This window comes from Triticum aestivum, chromosome 4D, assembly GCF_018294505.1.
Source record: "Triticum aestivum cultivar Chinese Spring chromosome 4D, IWGSC CS RefSeq v2.1, whole genome shotgun sequence".
NCBI lineage: Eukaryota > Viridiplantae > Streptophyta > Magnoliopsida > Poales > Poaceae > Triticum > Triticum aestivum.
Window position 1 is genome coordinate 67,693,471 of NC_057805.1, and position 16,737 is coordinate 67,710,207.

At 46.1% G+C, this 16,737-nt stretch overlaps 2 protein-coding genes across 2 annotated transcripts; one reads left to right on the forward strand and one right to left on the reverse strand.

Moving 5' to 3' along the window:
- Positions 1-3,463: 3,463 nt before the first annotated feature.
- On the forward strand, positions 3,464-4,454 carry LOC123099631 (NDR1/HIN1-like protein 6). The gene has a single exon (XM_044521752.1). The coding sequence runs from the start codon at positions 3,561-3,563 to the stop codon at positions 4,236-4,238; it is 678 nt and encodes a 225-aa protein (XP_044377687.1). The 5' UTR covers positions 3,464-3,560; the 3' UTR covers positions 4,239-4,454.
- A 4,256-nt stretch (positions 4,455-8,710) lies between these two features.
- Positions 8,711-9,478, reverse strand: LOC123099632 (dirigent protein 21). Its single transcript, XM_044521753.1, has one exon. It carries the CDS (start codon positions 9,356-9,358, stop codon positions 8,810-8,812), a length of 549 nt encoding a protein of 182 aa, XP_044377688.1. The 5' UTR covers positions 9,359-9,478; the 3' UTR covers positions 8,711-8,809.
- Positions 9,479-16,737: the final 7,259 nt, after the last annotated feature.

Below are 16,737 nucleotides of genomic sequence, written 5' to 3' on the forward strand. Positions count from 1 at the left end.
AACTTCTGAATTGAAACCCCTGAACTATATTTGGAAAAGGCAAACAATTTTTTCATTATGAGAACAATTTTTGAAACCAAGAAATATTCTGGAAAGATGTGAACAAAGATTTAAAAGGAACTTTTTTTGAACTTTTGAACAAGTTTTTGAAACCATCAACAGTTTTTAAAGTGAAGATGCCTTTTTGAAAATGAGAACATTTTTGAACTTTTGAACAATTTTTGAAAGCATGAAAATTTTTTAAAGTCAGGAAAATCTTTGAAAATGAGAACATTTTGTGAAGTTTTGAACAATTTTTTCAAAGAATGAACATTTTTTAAAGGCGGGAAAAAATTTGAAAATGAGAACATTTTGTAAAGTTTTGAACAATTTATGAGCAACACAAATATTTTAAGAAAAAAAATAACCTTGAAAACAGAAAACAAATAAAAGAAACAGATAAACGAAAAGAAAACAAAAAAATAAAAAACAAACGTTTCGGGAACCTCCTAGAAGGACCCAAAACCGGAGAAAACCGGCTGGGAACAAACTAGAAAAGTTCCCAAAACCGAAAACGCTCAAGCATTTAATGGGCCGGGCCATAGCGAGCGCTCGTTCAGAATCCCTGTGCGTCGGTCCGGCAATTTGCCGCAGCGAGCGGCAAATAGGAAAAACCGATTCAAACTCCACACCTCTTGGTTTAGTACAAATAGCGTAACTAAGTGGCCCACCTTGTTGTACCTACTTTACTTTATCCAATTCAAATGCACTGTTAAAAAAACGCAGTTGTTTCCATGTTTGGTTTTACTTTTTTCAGTTTAGTTTCGCCCTTTTTTGTTCTTTTTTCGTTTTTTTCTTTCTCTTTCCTTTTTATTTTTTTTACTTTTTTAAAATTTAGGAACTTTTTTTAAAATCATGAACTTTTCTTAATTTTATCAATATTTTCTTAAATTCGCAAAAAACCAATCCATGAACTTTTTCTTGAATCTGTGAACTTTTTTTCAAATGCATGAATGTTTTTCAAATCCACGAACTCTTTTGAACTTTTGCGAACCTTTCTTCAAAACATGCGATTTTCTTTTCAAATTACTTGACTTTTGTTTTGAAAATTGCTGAACTTTTTAAATTGCACAAATGTTTTTTCAAAATTTATAGATTTGTTTTCCAAAATCGATGAAGTTTTTCAATTTCGTGTTTTTCCGAAATCTCCTTGAATTTTTTGAATTCATGTTGCTTTGGGAATCACAAACTTTTTGAAATACATGAACCTTTTTATTTTGCAAACTTTTTTCAAATCCATGTACATTTTTTTTCTATTTTTTTATCTTTAGTTTTGTTAGTTTTTCCGAAAGTCAACAGTATTTTGGTCAACCATCGACATGTCAACCCTGACTGAGCGAACCAAGGCGAATCTGGACGAGCGAGCACGTCGACACGTAATTTGGCCGCCTATAAGGCAGGCACGTGGACCTTGTTTTTCCTAGCTGGCGCTTAAGGTGGTGACTAGGAGGTCTCATATCACGTCAACCAGAGCAATTAACTCGAGGTTGCCTGTTGCGGGGACGGGCCTGGGGGTGCCTTTAAGGGTCATTTTTGATAGCCTCCATCCACAGCCACATGTCGCGTGCTAGGCGCTACCTCTGGTTTTCTTTTTTAATCTTTTCTATACGCGTTTTCATATTTTAGATGATTTTTTTGTCTTTTTTATTTTCAAGTTTTCTCCTTGTTTTCCCTAGGTTTTGGAAAGAAAAAAGTTTGTGATTCTTTTGAGCGAAAAAAATTATGCATCCATGAGAAACACATATTTACTTCCGTGAGAAGCACATCCGTGCTTCTAAAAAACAGCAATGCTTCTGGGAGAAGTATGGATGTGCTCCTGCGAGAAGCACAACCAGAAAAAAAAGTGCGTCCACGAGAAGCACAAACTGTGCTTCTCGAAAAAGGAAAAAAAATATGTGCTTACAAGAGAGGAACATATTTGCTTCTACAAGTTGTGCTTCTCCAAAAATTATATGTTACTTCTCGTGGAAGCATAGTTTTTCTACCACGAGAAGCACATATTCTCCAAAAAATGAGAAAAGCAATGTGTGTGCTTCAAAAAAAAATGAAAACGCAACCATGCTTCCATGCTACTTTTTTTTCATTATTTTGTGTTCATTTTTTTATGAACCATTTTTTTATTTCGTGTTTTGGGATTTATTTGTATCTTTTTTATTTTCCATTTTCGTTAAAAAATCATCGAAACATATTAGCATGAGTTCTAGTTTCGATGATTTCAACGTGAGAAATCCAACATTAAACACGGTTCAGGATATGGACGCAAGCTTCAAGAGATAAAACATTTTCATATATAAATTTAAAAAAGACACCAGGTTCCGACAAATGATGCACATTCAATGTGCCACTTATCAGCGACAGAGAAGGTGGGGGTTAGAGCATCTATAGCCGCATTTTGCAAATTTCACCCCTCAAACTTTTGTGGACGCGCCGGGTCAGTGCTCGGGTGCATCCGCTTTGACCCCCTACTTTTTCGGTCACACATCCGCACTCTCTAAAACTGTGGTCCTTAACTTTAAACATTTCAACAAACAAGTAGCGGACGACACCGCAGAGCATGCACAGAGCACACTCGGACGCCACGGCAACCACAGATGGAGGTGCCACCGCCCCGAGCACGCCATGCCCCACCGCGACGCAGTCATCGTGCCGCCAAATGCGCGGCTACGCCATCGCCCCTGCCCCACGTAAGCATCGCGCTTCCTCAAAGTGGTTGCCTCCCATGCCGCTACCATCCAAGAGAAAGTGAAACAACACCCCGCCGGTGCCGGCGTTCGTCTGGTCATGCCCTCTGGCGGGCATGAGGGGGCAGGAGGGGAGCGGAGGGAGGGAGGCGGCGGAGTCGTGGGTCGCCTCGTTTCCGGTATGATTCCGAATTAATGTGGTATTCTATCCGAGCACGCAGGCCTAATCACCGTAATCCAGGAATATCTTACACGTACTCCCTCCATCCGGTCTCTTTTACTCTGCATATTAGGTTTGTCTGAAGTCGAACTCTTCAAAGTTTGATCAAGTCTATATAAAAATATTACCATTCACATAACAACACAAATTTCATTAGATCCATCTTGGAATATATACTCATAGTACATTTATTAGGTATTATAGATGTTAATATTTTTTAATATAAACTTGGTCAAACTTAGCAAAGTTTGACTTTAGACAAATCTAAAACACAGAGTAAATAGGACCGGATGGAGTACGATTACCGTACATACTTCAACTTAGAAAACAGTTTGCGCTCAGACACACCTAAACGCGTCGACTGTATGTACCATGGTTCGCTGTGATCCCCTGTCAGACTCGGCTGCGAACAATAGTCCTACGTAGAAACTCTTTCCGTCTCGGCTTTGCGCGCCCGTTCGGGACACTCATACCTCTCTATATAGATATAGTATCTTGTACGTACATCACCACCTGAGTAAATCGCAATTATCTGTGGAAATCACGGCGCGAACGACTCATCGTCGTTTTAGATTAGACATCGATCGAGAACGAAGTACCTCGCGCTGTGTACGACGTGCATGGCAGCCCTCAACACGATCCACGAGCACAATGAGCGTGACCTCGAGGCAGGGCACGCTACGCCGCTGTCATCGCTCGTCACGGGCAAGGCCCGTCGCCGCAACAGCTGCCGCCGGTTCGCCTGCGTCGCCCTTGTCGTCGTGGCAGCCCTCGCCGTCGCCCTCGCCGTCCTCGGGGCTCTCTACGTGGCGCTCGACCCGAAGATGCCCCTTTACACGGTGCACGCGCTCAACGTGACGGCCTTCGGCATGGACGACGACATGACCGCGCGTGCGCGGTTCGACGCGGCGGTCCGGTTCGAGAACCCGAACCGGGCCATCGGCATCTCGTACGAGGAGGGGTCCAGCCTCGCGGTGTGGTACGGTGGGTACCGGCTGTCCGAGGGAGCGCTGCCGGCGTTCTACCAGGGCCACCGCGACGCCGCGGTTGTGCACGTCGCCATGAGCGAGGCGCGGCTGGGTGGCACAGGGGTGGTGGAGGCCATGAGGCACGTGAACGGGGCTGGCGGCGAGCTGCCGCTGGTGTTCCGCGGCGAGGTGCCCGTGCGGGTGAAGGTCGGGCCGGTGACGACCGGCAAGGTGACGCCCCGTGTCCGGTGCGACCTGGTGCTGGACAGGCTGAGCACCGAGGGCGGGATCGGGGTCAAGAGGATGAACTGCAACTTGAAGCTATGGTAATCCGGGGCTTTGCCGTTAAACGACACACTAGTACTGTACATGTGAAGCGTACAATGAGTTATGTATATAGTATATAAGTAGTAGTTTCTTATTTCTATGATCAGAATTTTGTTTATAAGAATATCCTCTGATTTGTATCAATAGTTCAATGCAAAAACACAGCGCCTATCTATGAGAGGACTGAAAACGTTTGCCGTGTCAATCGATTCTTCCTCCTTCCTCCCGACCGTCAAGTGCCAATCGAACGGTTGCAAACAGGTGCATTGTCTATTTTCTTCCTCCCAGGACACCACGGTCCCCTTCTTCTTTCTCCCTCCCGTAGCCTAGCCCTCGCCTTGCGCCGGCCAAATAGTTGTCCGCTGCCACCCGCAGCTGGTGGGCGCTGCTGCCCGCCACCTCACCACCCCACCTTGCTCAATCCATAGTCTCCGTCGTGACTCTGCCATACTCAAGCATCCTTTTAAAACCGCCCTCGTTCTTCATAATTGAAGACCCCGGAACCTGGTAGTCAAGCATCTACCTCACCACCACCATCAGCGGCGTTTCCAACTCGTTCTCGATTCGGCCTCGAGGCTTCACACACGGGAGAAACACAAATTTATTTCCGGTTTGAGGTAGTTACGGGTGAAAAAATATACCAACCAGAGGTTGCCATGATAACGCCAGGCATCGAGCCACACAAGAACACATCGCCGCCGCGAGGACTCTGTGGGAAATGTCATCGCCGCTGGAATGCTAACATTTCTCCGAGGAACCTCCACGCCGCAAGGAATCAGAGCGCGATGACGCCACCGATTCCAATCCATCGGCATTGAAGAATTTGTGCACGGTCATGCCCAAGATCACTATGGAGGTACATGTAATGATGATCTCACGAACAACCATGAAGTGGAAGAAGAGTAGATCGTTGGTGCAGCTTGCCAATTCCCATAATTAAGTATTAGAAATGATATTGCGCTCCCACATGCTTTCTTGTAAACACAAGCCTCTTCGCCATTGTTGATAAAGCCAAATTATTTGACCAGTTCATTGAAACAAATATTCCAACTCTTTAATGCTTTCTTCAGTCCATAGATGGATCTCTAAAGTTTGCACACCTTTCGGACATCCTTTGGATCAACATAACTCTCAGGTTATATCATATACATGTCCTAGGTTAAAAGATGTTAAGAAAAGCCATTTTGATGCCCATCTACCATATCTCGTAATCAAAATACGTAGGCATTACTAGAATAATCCGAACAGACTTAAGAATTACTATGGGCGAGATCGTAGTCAACTCCTTGAGCTTGTCGAAAACCCTTTGCAATAGGTGGAACTTTATGGATTAAAATATTCCTATCCACGTCTGTTTTTTTACATATCCAATTACATTCGATAGGTTGAACGCCTTCTGAAGGGCCAACCAAGTTCCAAACTTGATTCTCATGCATGGAGTATATCTCGAACTTCATGGCTTCTAGCCATTTTACGAAGTCAGGGCCCGCCATCGCCTCTTTGTATGTCATAGGTTTGTTGTTGTCTAACAATCATACTTCATTTTTCATACAGTTGAGGTTTCTAATGAACTCTTGAACAACTTCTAGCTTTTCATCACTTTGACCTGATGCCGAAGATTCACTATTCTCGTCGAGTTGCACTGTCCTCCCACTCAATCTTTTCCGAAGAAAGTCTTTATCGAGAAACATACAATTTTCATAACACACATTTTTCCTTGAGTGCGATGGTAGAAGTAATAGCCAATGATTTCTTTGGGATAACCAAAAAAGTAGCACTTGTTTGATCTGGGATCGAGCTTATTAGGTTGTAAACGTTTAACATTTGATCGAATACTCTAATTTGGGATAACCAAAACTAGGCTTCTTCCCATTCATATTTGTTATGATGTCGTTTGAAGAAATTTTGATGGCACACCTTTCAGTGAAAAAGCTGCAGTCTCTAAACATAACCCAAAAATATAATGACAAATTAGTTAACGATATCATCTATATCACTATGTCCAACAAGGTTCGATTACACCTCTCGGACACTCAATTTCCAATTGTGTTCCGGGAGGCGTAAGTTGCGGAACCATTCCAGGACTCTTCACATGTTTGTTGCACTCGTAACTTGAATAGTCCTTCCACGATCCTATGCATAAACTTTAATTTTCTTACGATATTTTTACTTCATTCTGAAATTATTTTAATTTCTCAAATGTTTCTACTTACTTCTCACTAAATAGATATACCTATATCTACTCAAATTGATAGTGGACGTAATGAAGTAGATAAATTCACTGTGTAGCTACTTTACTGAACCACACACATCTGTATGTATCATTTTCAATAAGTCAGTCGCTCGTTCCATATGGCATGTGAACGACGGTTTAGTCATTTTACCATTAGACAAGGTTCGCAAGTGTCAAATTATTCATAATAAAATAAACTCCCAAATAAGTCCGTCCTATGGAGATTCTCCATGTGTTTTTTGCCAATGTGACCAAAATAACAGTGCCACAAATATGTGGAATTTGAATTATTAATCTTGTGATATTTAGCGTCAGTGTTATGAATGTGTGCACTGCCAACAAGATTCATAACACACAATCCATTCACAATGGTAGCATGGGCATAAGGCGGAAACATAGTAACACTTAATAAGCCGACGATAAGCATTTTTACTCTATTTCTAACAAGCGTTAACACCTCATCCTTAGATAGTTGTTAAGGCATTTGTAGTTCATGTATCGAGTTTCAAAAGTGAGCAACTACGTCGCTTCAATGTGGATGCGTCTAACGAAAAGCCTACTTCGGCCGAGGCAGCTGCACCCGCATTGAAGTGGCGCCGGTCCGCCTGCCCTGGCGATTTAAGCAGGCTGGCTCACCAGCAGATCGCATCACCACTCCTCCGTGCACTGTAGCCTTGCCTCTTCTCCACACACCGTAGTGATGGGCAAATCGGACAACGGCTCTCGATGGTTCCCGATGCCGACAGGATCCCCAGGGTCGCTCAAATCGTGGTGCCACCGCCCACAATCCCAGTCAGCGTCCACCACTCTCTTGGCGCACAAGGTCAAGGAGGAGGTGGTCCTCTCCTAAGAGGACAACAAGTAGCATCAGCCGCCTCTTCTCGTTGTGCCCGCGTGCACAGACAAGGAGTTCGTAGCACATATGGTGCTCCTGATCGAGCGGTCGCGCCACGACTGTGGTCCGACCCTACCCTCGTCGCTGCGCAACCGCCGCGTCAAGGAAGACCGCCCTTGCCGCCGTGTGAAGGAGGAGCCGCCATCCTTCATGTCGTTTCCAGGGCGTCAAGGAGGTGGCGCCGTCATCTCCGCCCTATCGAGACTCGAGGAGCCTGTTTTTCCCAGTGAAGAAGGACGAGGATACGCCACAGCAGACCATCGCCAGTTTGCGCGGCCCAATCATCAAATACATCAGACGTGGCAGCGGCACCTCGTCCTTGTGCAGCATGACGGCGCCGACAAGGTGGTAGTCGAGCACGCGCTCGTGGCGGGGTTCGCTACGTCCGACGTCACGCCGGACTAGGTCCTCCACGCCCCGAACTCACGTTGGCCCGGGTCAAGGATCGGTCCAGGACCACCGTGCAGACGACCGCCTACCACTGGTGTTGGATCAACGGTCAACTCTATAGGGCCAGGTTTGCCGAGTCCGAGCGTGCCGCCCATGCCCTCGACGACAAGTGCAAGGGCTAGAGCGCGTTTGCGACTGACCGTTTGCTCCAGGAGGACATGGCCGAGCAGCTGCAAGAGGTGCACATTGGCAGTCAATCAGGGCTGCCGCGGCCTGTGGGAAGCCTTCCACCGCTGGAAGGATTATGACAACGACGACAACAACCATGACGAAGGCGTAGGTGGCTTCGGAATCCAAGCCTACGAGATCACGGTACAGTTATTAGTTTAGTTTTTAAATTCTTAGTTGAACTTGTTAATAGCAATTGGTTTGCGTGTAATATATGGAACTTGCTTAAATTTCATTTGGTTTGCATGAACTCCATTTGTGAACAATCCGTTCAAAATACGGCGGTCATTTGATACACTGGGTTGAATGGCCGACTCTGATTTCACTGTCCACGAACACATCAAGACGTGTCCGCTGAAATTTGGTGTGTCTGATTTAGAGTTCAAGGTTGGAGTTTTTTTTAAGGGTGTACAAGGTTGGAGTTTTTTTTTTGACAGCATGTACAAGGTTGGAGTTGCCCTAACCGAATGGGAACTGAGTGAAAAGGGAAAGGTATTGTGGCCCCTGGAATAAAAAACTATCGGGAGATGGGTGGCCGGTGGGTTCTACTTCACGCAACGGTCACACGTTCTGGCTCTGTGCACTGACACTTTTTCCTGCATAATCTTTGGTTGATTGATTTCAGCAACGACAGATTTGACATAAAAATCGACACAAATTATATCTTCCAAAGAGCTGAAGCGATTAGCAAAACCACAAACCACATACACGAAACAGCACTCAAATCCGTAAATGCACATCATCCATCCCGATAACAAACGCAACAAATCTGCAAAAGTCCACTTATATTCCAAGCAAAAATACAATATTTCCGTCCGGCAGCCGCCGCTACGCCGCAGCAGCCTTGACGTGGATAGTGTACTCGACAACGGTCTCGCCGGACTTGGCGCCGGAGTCCACGGTGCTCGCTTCGACGTAGCCGCGAGCCATCCGGAACTTGCCCGTGCCCCCGATGATGCTCATCTCCCTGACCGCCGAAAGCACCTCGTTGCGGCCGTAGATGGTCAGGCTGCTGCCCTTGTAGTCCCCGGCGGTGAACACGAAGTTCATGTTCATGAGGAGCCCGAAGGTGGCCTGGTCGGCGAACGTGTAGCTCCCCTGCGCGCGGCCCACCTCGTCCTTGGATTTGGCGGAGCCCGTGACGGCGGGGCCGGTGGTGAGCGGGTCGTCGATGGCCACCACCGCGCCGAAGAAGGTCGAGGAGCTGTTGGTGGACGCCGCCTGCGCAATCCGGATCGCCGTCGGGCTCTTCCCCGCTAGCACGTCGTGGAAGTACACCTTGAACTTGGTCAGGTCGTCCGCCGCGGAAGCCGGGCTCAGCATCGCAGCCGCAGCCGCCGCGCACAGGAGGAGGAGCAATGTCTTGCTGCCGGCCATGGTGGATGGATCTAAGTACCTGCGAGCTCTGGGTAATGGCGAAAGAGGGGAGGGGGCTAGTGTGGTGTATTTGTGGAGAGGACAGGCGCTGCGGGTGGCCGACCATGGGGGTGGTTCGCGCACTGCTCGATCTCCTTTTTCTCCTCGAGAATGATGATGCTCGATCTCTATTTCTCGGTGTCCACTCGATTCGGTGCGCATACGGGGCATGTATGATGATTTTTCAGTGTAACGCGAACAAAATAATGTCGGAAAGCATGGATTCTTGTCTCGTTGGGTGAGGCCATCAATACTTTGAAGTACTCAGCGCACAGGACTATAGCTAATTACAAACACGTAAGAGCAACTCCAACGGGGCGACCCATTTTGTCCACCCACGTTCGTTCGGATCACCGCCTATAAAAACACTAGTCCAATGCACCGACCCAATCGCAAAAACGGTCTGCTTTGCGTCCGCGCGGATCCATCTCCGGCCCATAATTGCGCCTGAAATGCGTTGGCGCAGACGCGAATCGGACGAGCCGCGCGTCCCCTTGGTGTCCGCCGCGGTCCCACTTGGCGGCCACTCAAGTATCGTCCGTCGTCTAATTTATGACGACCATCGACATCGGGCCCACTAGTCAGCCAGTGAAGCGTTGTTTTTTAACCCACGCGTGCCGGGGGGTGCTCATCCACTTCCGTCCACATCTGGCCTGCCACCACCTCCTTCGTGCTTCCTCACCGGCGACAACCCCAACCCTAGCCATGGGGCTCTTTGGCAGTAGCTCCGGCAGCGGCAAGGGCAAGGGCACCCCCAACACCTCATCCTCCCGTGCTCCTCCTCCGCCGCCGGCGCATGCCCGTTCAGGTCGGCAGCGTCTGCACATCCCAGTGCACCAAGCGCAGTGGCACTTGGAGTATAGGCAGCTGCTGCCTTACCCCGACGTGACGATGCCGCATCACTAGCACCTCCATCCACAGCGGATCCCGGTGCCGGCGGTTCCGTGGACACAGCGGGCGCACGACGAGGAGGTGCGCAGGCGCCGGGCGCAGCTCACGCTGGCGCAGCGGCTCAAGCCCGAGTACGCCACAGACACTCCCAACTGTGACGCCTGGTTTGCCCTCGAACACGAGGAGCAACGGCGGCTCGGCGTCCACATCAACCACGACCTTCCACCACCGCCCCTGCGGGTAGAGCCGGAGGAAGAGGAGGCGGAGACGGATTACCAAGCCGCCCTTGAGGAGGCCCTGCAGCACGCGCTGAAGGCTATCCGGCTTGAGGAGGACGCCCATTGGGATGGGCTGGAGCAAGCCCTAGCTTTGTCCATGGCGGGGGACTTCGTCCAGGCGCCCCTGTTCGTGCCGCCACTCGATTCGGCGCGGTGCTCGTTTCCTCTTTCTGGGTGTGGACTGTCCACTCGATTCGGCGCGCATACGGGTAAATTGCTCAAAATCATCACATGATAATAAGAGCATCTCCAACTGCAACCTGTAAAAATTCTCCCGCATCCGTCCGCTGACAAGGGGCCAGTCTGCGGACATGGATGCAGGAGGACGACATCCAACACTGGCCTTATACATTTCAAGTTCCTTTTCAACAAACCGGATGAAATTCATACAAACAAAACAGAATTTCATATAAACACGTCCGGTTTTCATGTAAACTTGACAGCTTTCATTACATTTACATCAAAACGCTGCTAGTCCGGCTCTAGAGGTATAACTTATATCTAATCTCGCCGGCGTCTGTTCCACGTCTCTGGCCATCAGCCCCGAGAACTGAAGCTTCACCGTCTCCACTTCTGCCCCGGTGCTCTCCAGCTCTGGCTGCGTAACCTCCGCCTCCGGAGGCCTGGGAACTAAAGTTGTCCGCCTCCATTGCTGACCCGCAAATGTGCTTCAGCGTTTGTCCACGGACATCGGGGAGGGGGAACCAGTCCATGGACACGGATGCGGGAGCCAGCCATCAAACGTTTTCCGCATACATTTTAACCACTATTTGAAGTCCAGACAAAATTCATGCAAACACGACGAATTTCATATAAAAACTAGACAAAATTCTTTTTATTTTGGACAATTTTAACTAAAAACTATACCGGACTAAGGTAAAACTAGTCTACGGCCGGCGCCGACGGATATCCATTCCCATGACACAGATGCTCTTGCGGATCTTCATTGTCTTCCCCATGTCTGGTAGCCTGCTCATCAGACTGCCGTGAGCCCTGGGGTATATGCTTCAGCGCAAAGGGTGGCTCACTTCACCATGTTCGGCAACACTACTCATCAGAGTGGCACCGCCGGGATGTTCTTTAGACATAGGGGAAGGGGACGACGGTAGCCTGTGACTGAGCAAGACACCGTCTGTGTACGCCGACGTCGCCTAGGTGGTGGCCTTCATGGGACCCAAGCGGCAGCGGCCTCCCATGCTCTAGTTCTCGATGATGGCGACATGCGCGGATGTGCTGGCCACCGCTTTGTCGATCTCCGTGAAGCCGGCTTGTTTCTCTGCCGGCAGTGCATGGTTATGCGAACGTTGATAGTGGATGACGCGGTCACATGCACAAGAGGAGCGGTACGACACGGCGTCATCCACGACAACCACGATGCCCGTTCTGCCGTGCTCCCCCGTGTGCCGCCCTTGACCAACTCACCACTCCTCTGCGAGCTGGCTTGGATCAGCGAATTGTTGAACGACGCGCCGACTTGGAGCTTTTGCCTCCGTAAGCTGGCCTACAGCGGCCTGGAGAGTCGAGGGACGTGGAACAGAGAGTTACCTAGCTCGTATCTGGCGGGCTCGATGGGCCACCCAGCCGGCTTTTATGCCGGAGAACTCCTCTTCGTGCTCACCGGATGCCATGGAGCTTGTGGAGAAAATGCTGCAAGAAGGAGATGGGAGCGGAGTGTGGTGCGATTTTTGCCCGATGCCTGGCACCGTTTACATAGCGGGTGGACAACCAGAGCCAACCAATATTGTGTTTAATGACGGGCGGCTCGCGAACGGACGTGTGGCCGGAGTAGGTTTCTCGACACACGTGCGGGTTTAATGGAGGAAGGTGGAAATTTTATGACCATTTGAATGCATTGAGGAGGCGTGTCCAGCGGGTTTGCAGCGGGGCGATCTCTCGGCCGGCGCGCCTCTTCATTGCCGGTAGTGAGAGGTTGCGTCTGTTCTGCACCGGCATCAATGTGGAGTGGCCGCTCTCCAGCGACATGAATGTGGGTAGTTGATACGTCCATTTTGCATCATGTTTTCTTATTGTTATTTATAATGTTTTTATCCATAATACTGCTTTTTGGGGTAATTCTAATGCCTTTTCTCTCATAATTTGCAAGGTACACACTAAGAGGGAGAATTCTGTCAGCTAGAAATCTGGACCTGGAAAAGCTACGTTAGGCCACCTATTCTGCACAACTCCAAACAAGCTGAAAATTCACGGAGATTTTTTATGGAATATTTAAGAATTATTGGAGCAAATAACTACCAGAGGGGGCCCACCAGGTGGGCACAACCCACCTGGGCGCGCCAGGGAGCCCAGGCGCGCCCTGGTGGGTTGTGCCCTCCTCGGCCCACTTCCGGTGCCCATCTTCTGGTATATAAGTCATTTTGACCTAGAAAAAATAAGGAGAGGACTTTCGGGGCGGAGCGTTGCCGTCTCGAGGCGGAACTTGGGCAGGAGCACTTTTTCCCTCCGGCAGAGCGATTCTGCCGGAGGAACTTCCCTCCTAGAGGGGAAAATCATCGTCATCATCATCACCAACGACTCTCACATCTTGGGGAGGGCAATCTCCATCAACATCTTCAACAGCACCATCTCATCTCAAACCCTAGTTCATCTCTAGTGTTCAATCTTGTTACCGGAACTATAGATTGGTGCTTGTGGGTGACTAGTAGTGTTGATTACATCTTGTAGTTGATTACTATATGGTTTATTTGGTGGAAGATTATATGTTCAGATCCATTATGCTATTTAATACTCCTCTGATCATGAACATGTTTATCATTTGTGAGTAGTTACTTTTGTTCTTGAGGTCTCGGGAGAAATCATGTTGCAAGTAATCATGTGAACTTGATATGTGTTTGATATTTTGATAGTATGTATGTTGTTATTCCCTTAGTGTTGTCATGTGAACGTCGACTACATGGCACTTCACCATATTTCGGCCTAAGGGAATGCATTGTGGAGTAGCAATTAGATGATGGGTTGCGAGAGTGACAGAAGCTTAAACCCCAGTTTATGCGCAATTCCGTAAGGGACCGATTGGATCCAAAAGTTTAATGCTATGGTTAGAATTTATTCTTAATACTTTTCTCGTAGTTGCGGATGCTTGCGGGAGGGTTAATCATAAGTAGGAGGTTTGTTCAAGTAAGAACAGCACCTAAGCACCGGTCCACCCACATATCAAATTATCAAAGTAGCGAACACAAATCGAACCAACATGATGAAAGTGATTAGATGAAAATTCCGTGTACCCTCAAGAACGCTTTGCTTATCATAAGAGACCGTTTTTGCCTGTCCTTTGCCTCAAAAGGATTGGGCTACCTTGCTGCACTTTTGTTACTACTATCGTTACTTGCTCGTTACAAATTATCTTGCTATCAAACTACTCCACTACTTACAATTTCAGCACTTGCAGACATTACCTTACTTAAAACTACTTGTCATTTCCTTATGCTCCTCGTTGGGTTCGGCACTCTTATCGAAAGGAGCTACAGTTGATCCCCTATACTTGTGGGTCATCAAGACTATTTTCTGGCACCGTTGCCGGGGAGTGAAGCACCTTTGGGAAAAGTATTGGCGTGGTATAGGCTATGCGATGATATTGGATCATGGAATTGGAATCGATTGAAATTGGAGTTTCATCAAAAAAATATCCTATGCATCTAGTTCATCGTGATCGGAATTATATATATAATTTTTGGCCTCGTGAAGGAGAAAGTATCGCTCTAGCTTGGGGGAGGCTTAAGTGAATTTTGTATTCATGCCCCAATCATGAGCTCTGAAGAGAAATTATTATCCAGAATTTTCATGCTCAGCTTTCTCGTAATGATCCAACCATGCTTGATACTTCTTGTGCTGGTTCTTTTATGAAGAAGACTATTGAATTCCGGTGGGATCTCTTGGAAAGAATTAAACGCAACTCTGAAGATTGCGAACTCGGCAAAGGTAAAGAGTCAGGTATTAAACTTAAGTATGATTTTGTTAAATCTTTTATGGATATCGATGCTTTTCAAAAGTTTAGCACTAAATATGGACTTGACTCTGAGATAGTAGCCTCCTTTTGTGAATCATTTGCTACTCATGTTGAACTCCCTAAAGATAAGTGGTTTAAATATCACCCACCTATTAAAGAAGAAATTAAAGAACCGGTACCAGTTAAAGAAGAAACTATACTTTATAATGTTGATCAAGTTGTCCCTTCTGCTTATATTGAGAAACCACCTTTTCGTGCTAGGATAAAGGAACATGCTAAAGTTTCAACTTGGTTAACAAAAGCTATATATAGAACACCTAAACCTGATGAACAAATCAAAGTAGAACCTAGCATAGCTATGGTTAAAGATCTCTTAGAAGAAAACATAGATGGGCATGTTATTTATTTCTGTGAAGAAGCTGCTAGAATTGCTAAACCAGATAAAAGGGACAAACATAGACCTGTTGTGGGCATACTGTGATTTCAGTTAAAATAGGAGATCACTGTTATCGTGGCTTATGTGACATTGGTGCTAGTGTGAGTGCTATTCCTTACACCTTATATCAAGAAATTATGAAAGATATAGCACCTGCAGAGTTAGAAGAAATAGATGTTACTATTAAACTTGCTAATAGAGACACCATATCACCATTTGGGATTATTAGAGATGTTGAAGTCTTGTGTGGGAAAATAAAATACCCTACTGATTTTCTTGTTCTTGGATCCCCACAAGATGACTTCTGTCCCATTATCTTTGGTAGACCTTTCTTGCACACAGTTTATGCTAAGATAGATTGTAAGAAACTAACTGTCGATGTTAGTTTTGGTGATGAGTCTCATGAGTTAAATTTTCCAAGTTAAGTAGAAATCTTCATGAAAACAGAATTGCCTAGTAAGGATGAATTAATTGGTCTTGCTTCTATTGCTGTGCCACCTACTGATCCTTTAGAACAATATTTGCTAGATCATGAAAATGATTTATATATGCATGAAAGAAATGAAATAGATAATATTTTCCTTGAACAACGTCCTCTGCTTAAACACAATCTGCCTATTGAAACTTTAGGAGGTCCTCCTTCACCTAAAGGTGATCCTGTGTTTGAATTAAAATAATTGCCAGACACTTTGAAATATGCTTATCTTGATGAAAATAAAATATATCCTATTATTATTAGTGCTAACCTTTCAGAACATGAAGAAGAAAGATTATTGAAAGTTCTAAGGAACCACCGAGCTGCTATTGGATATGCTCTTGATGATTTAAAGGGCATTAGTCCCACTCTATGTCAGCACAAAATTAATATGGAACCTGATGCTAAACCCGTTGTTGATCACCAACGTCGGTTAAATCCGAAAATGAAAGAGGTGGTAAGAACGGAAATATTAAAACTTCTGGAAGCAGGTATAATCTATCCTATAGCTGATAGTAGATGGGTAAGTCATGTTCATTGTGTCCCTAAGAAAGGAGGTATTACTGTTGTTCCCAATGATAAGAATGAGCTTATTCCACAAAGAATTGTTACATTCTATAGAATGGTAATTGATTATAGAAAATTAAATAAAGCAACTAGAAAAGATCATTACCCTTTGCCTTTTATTGATCAAATGCTCGAAAGATTATCTAAGCACACACACTTTTGCTTCCTTGATGGATATTCTGGATTTTCACAAATACCTGTTTCTCAACCTGATCAAGAAAACACTACTTTTACTTGTCCCTTTGGAACCTATGCTTATAGACGTATGCCTTTTGGTTTATGTAATGCCCCTGATACCTTTCAAAGATGTATGACTGCTATATTCTCTGATTTTTGTGAAAAGATGGTTGAGGTTTTCATGGATGACTTTTCTGTTTATGGGAAGTCTTTTGATGATTGTTTAAGCAATCTTAAGCGAGTTTTGCAAAGATGTGAACAAACAAATCTTGTCTTGAATTGGGAGAAGTGCCACTTTATGGTAAATGAAGGCATTGTCTTGGGTCATAAAATTTCTGAAAGAGGTATTGAAGTGGACAAAGCTAAGGTTGATGTAATTGAGAAAATGCCATGTCCTAAAGACATAAAAGGTATTCGTAGTTTCCTAGGTCATGCTGGTTTCTATAGGAGATTTATCAAGGACTTTTCTAAAATCTAGGCCTCTCACTAATCTTTTGCGGAAGGATATTCCTTTTGTTTTTGATGATGATTGTTTAGAAGCCTTTGAAACAC

What these genes read in the sequence shown, in the direction of transcription:
- LOC123099631 (XM_044521752.1), top strand. Translation starts at nt 3,561, where the DNA reads ATGGCAGCCCTCAACACGATCCACGAGCACAATGAGCGTGACCTCGAG.
- LOC123099632 (XM_044521753.1), bottom strand. Translation starts at nt 9,358, where the DNA reads ATGGCCGGCAGCAAGACATTGCTCCTCCTCCTGTGCGCGGCGGCTGCG.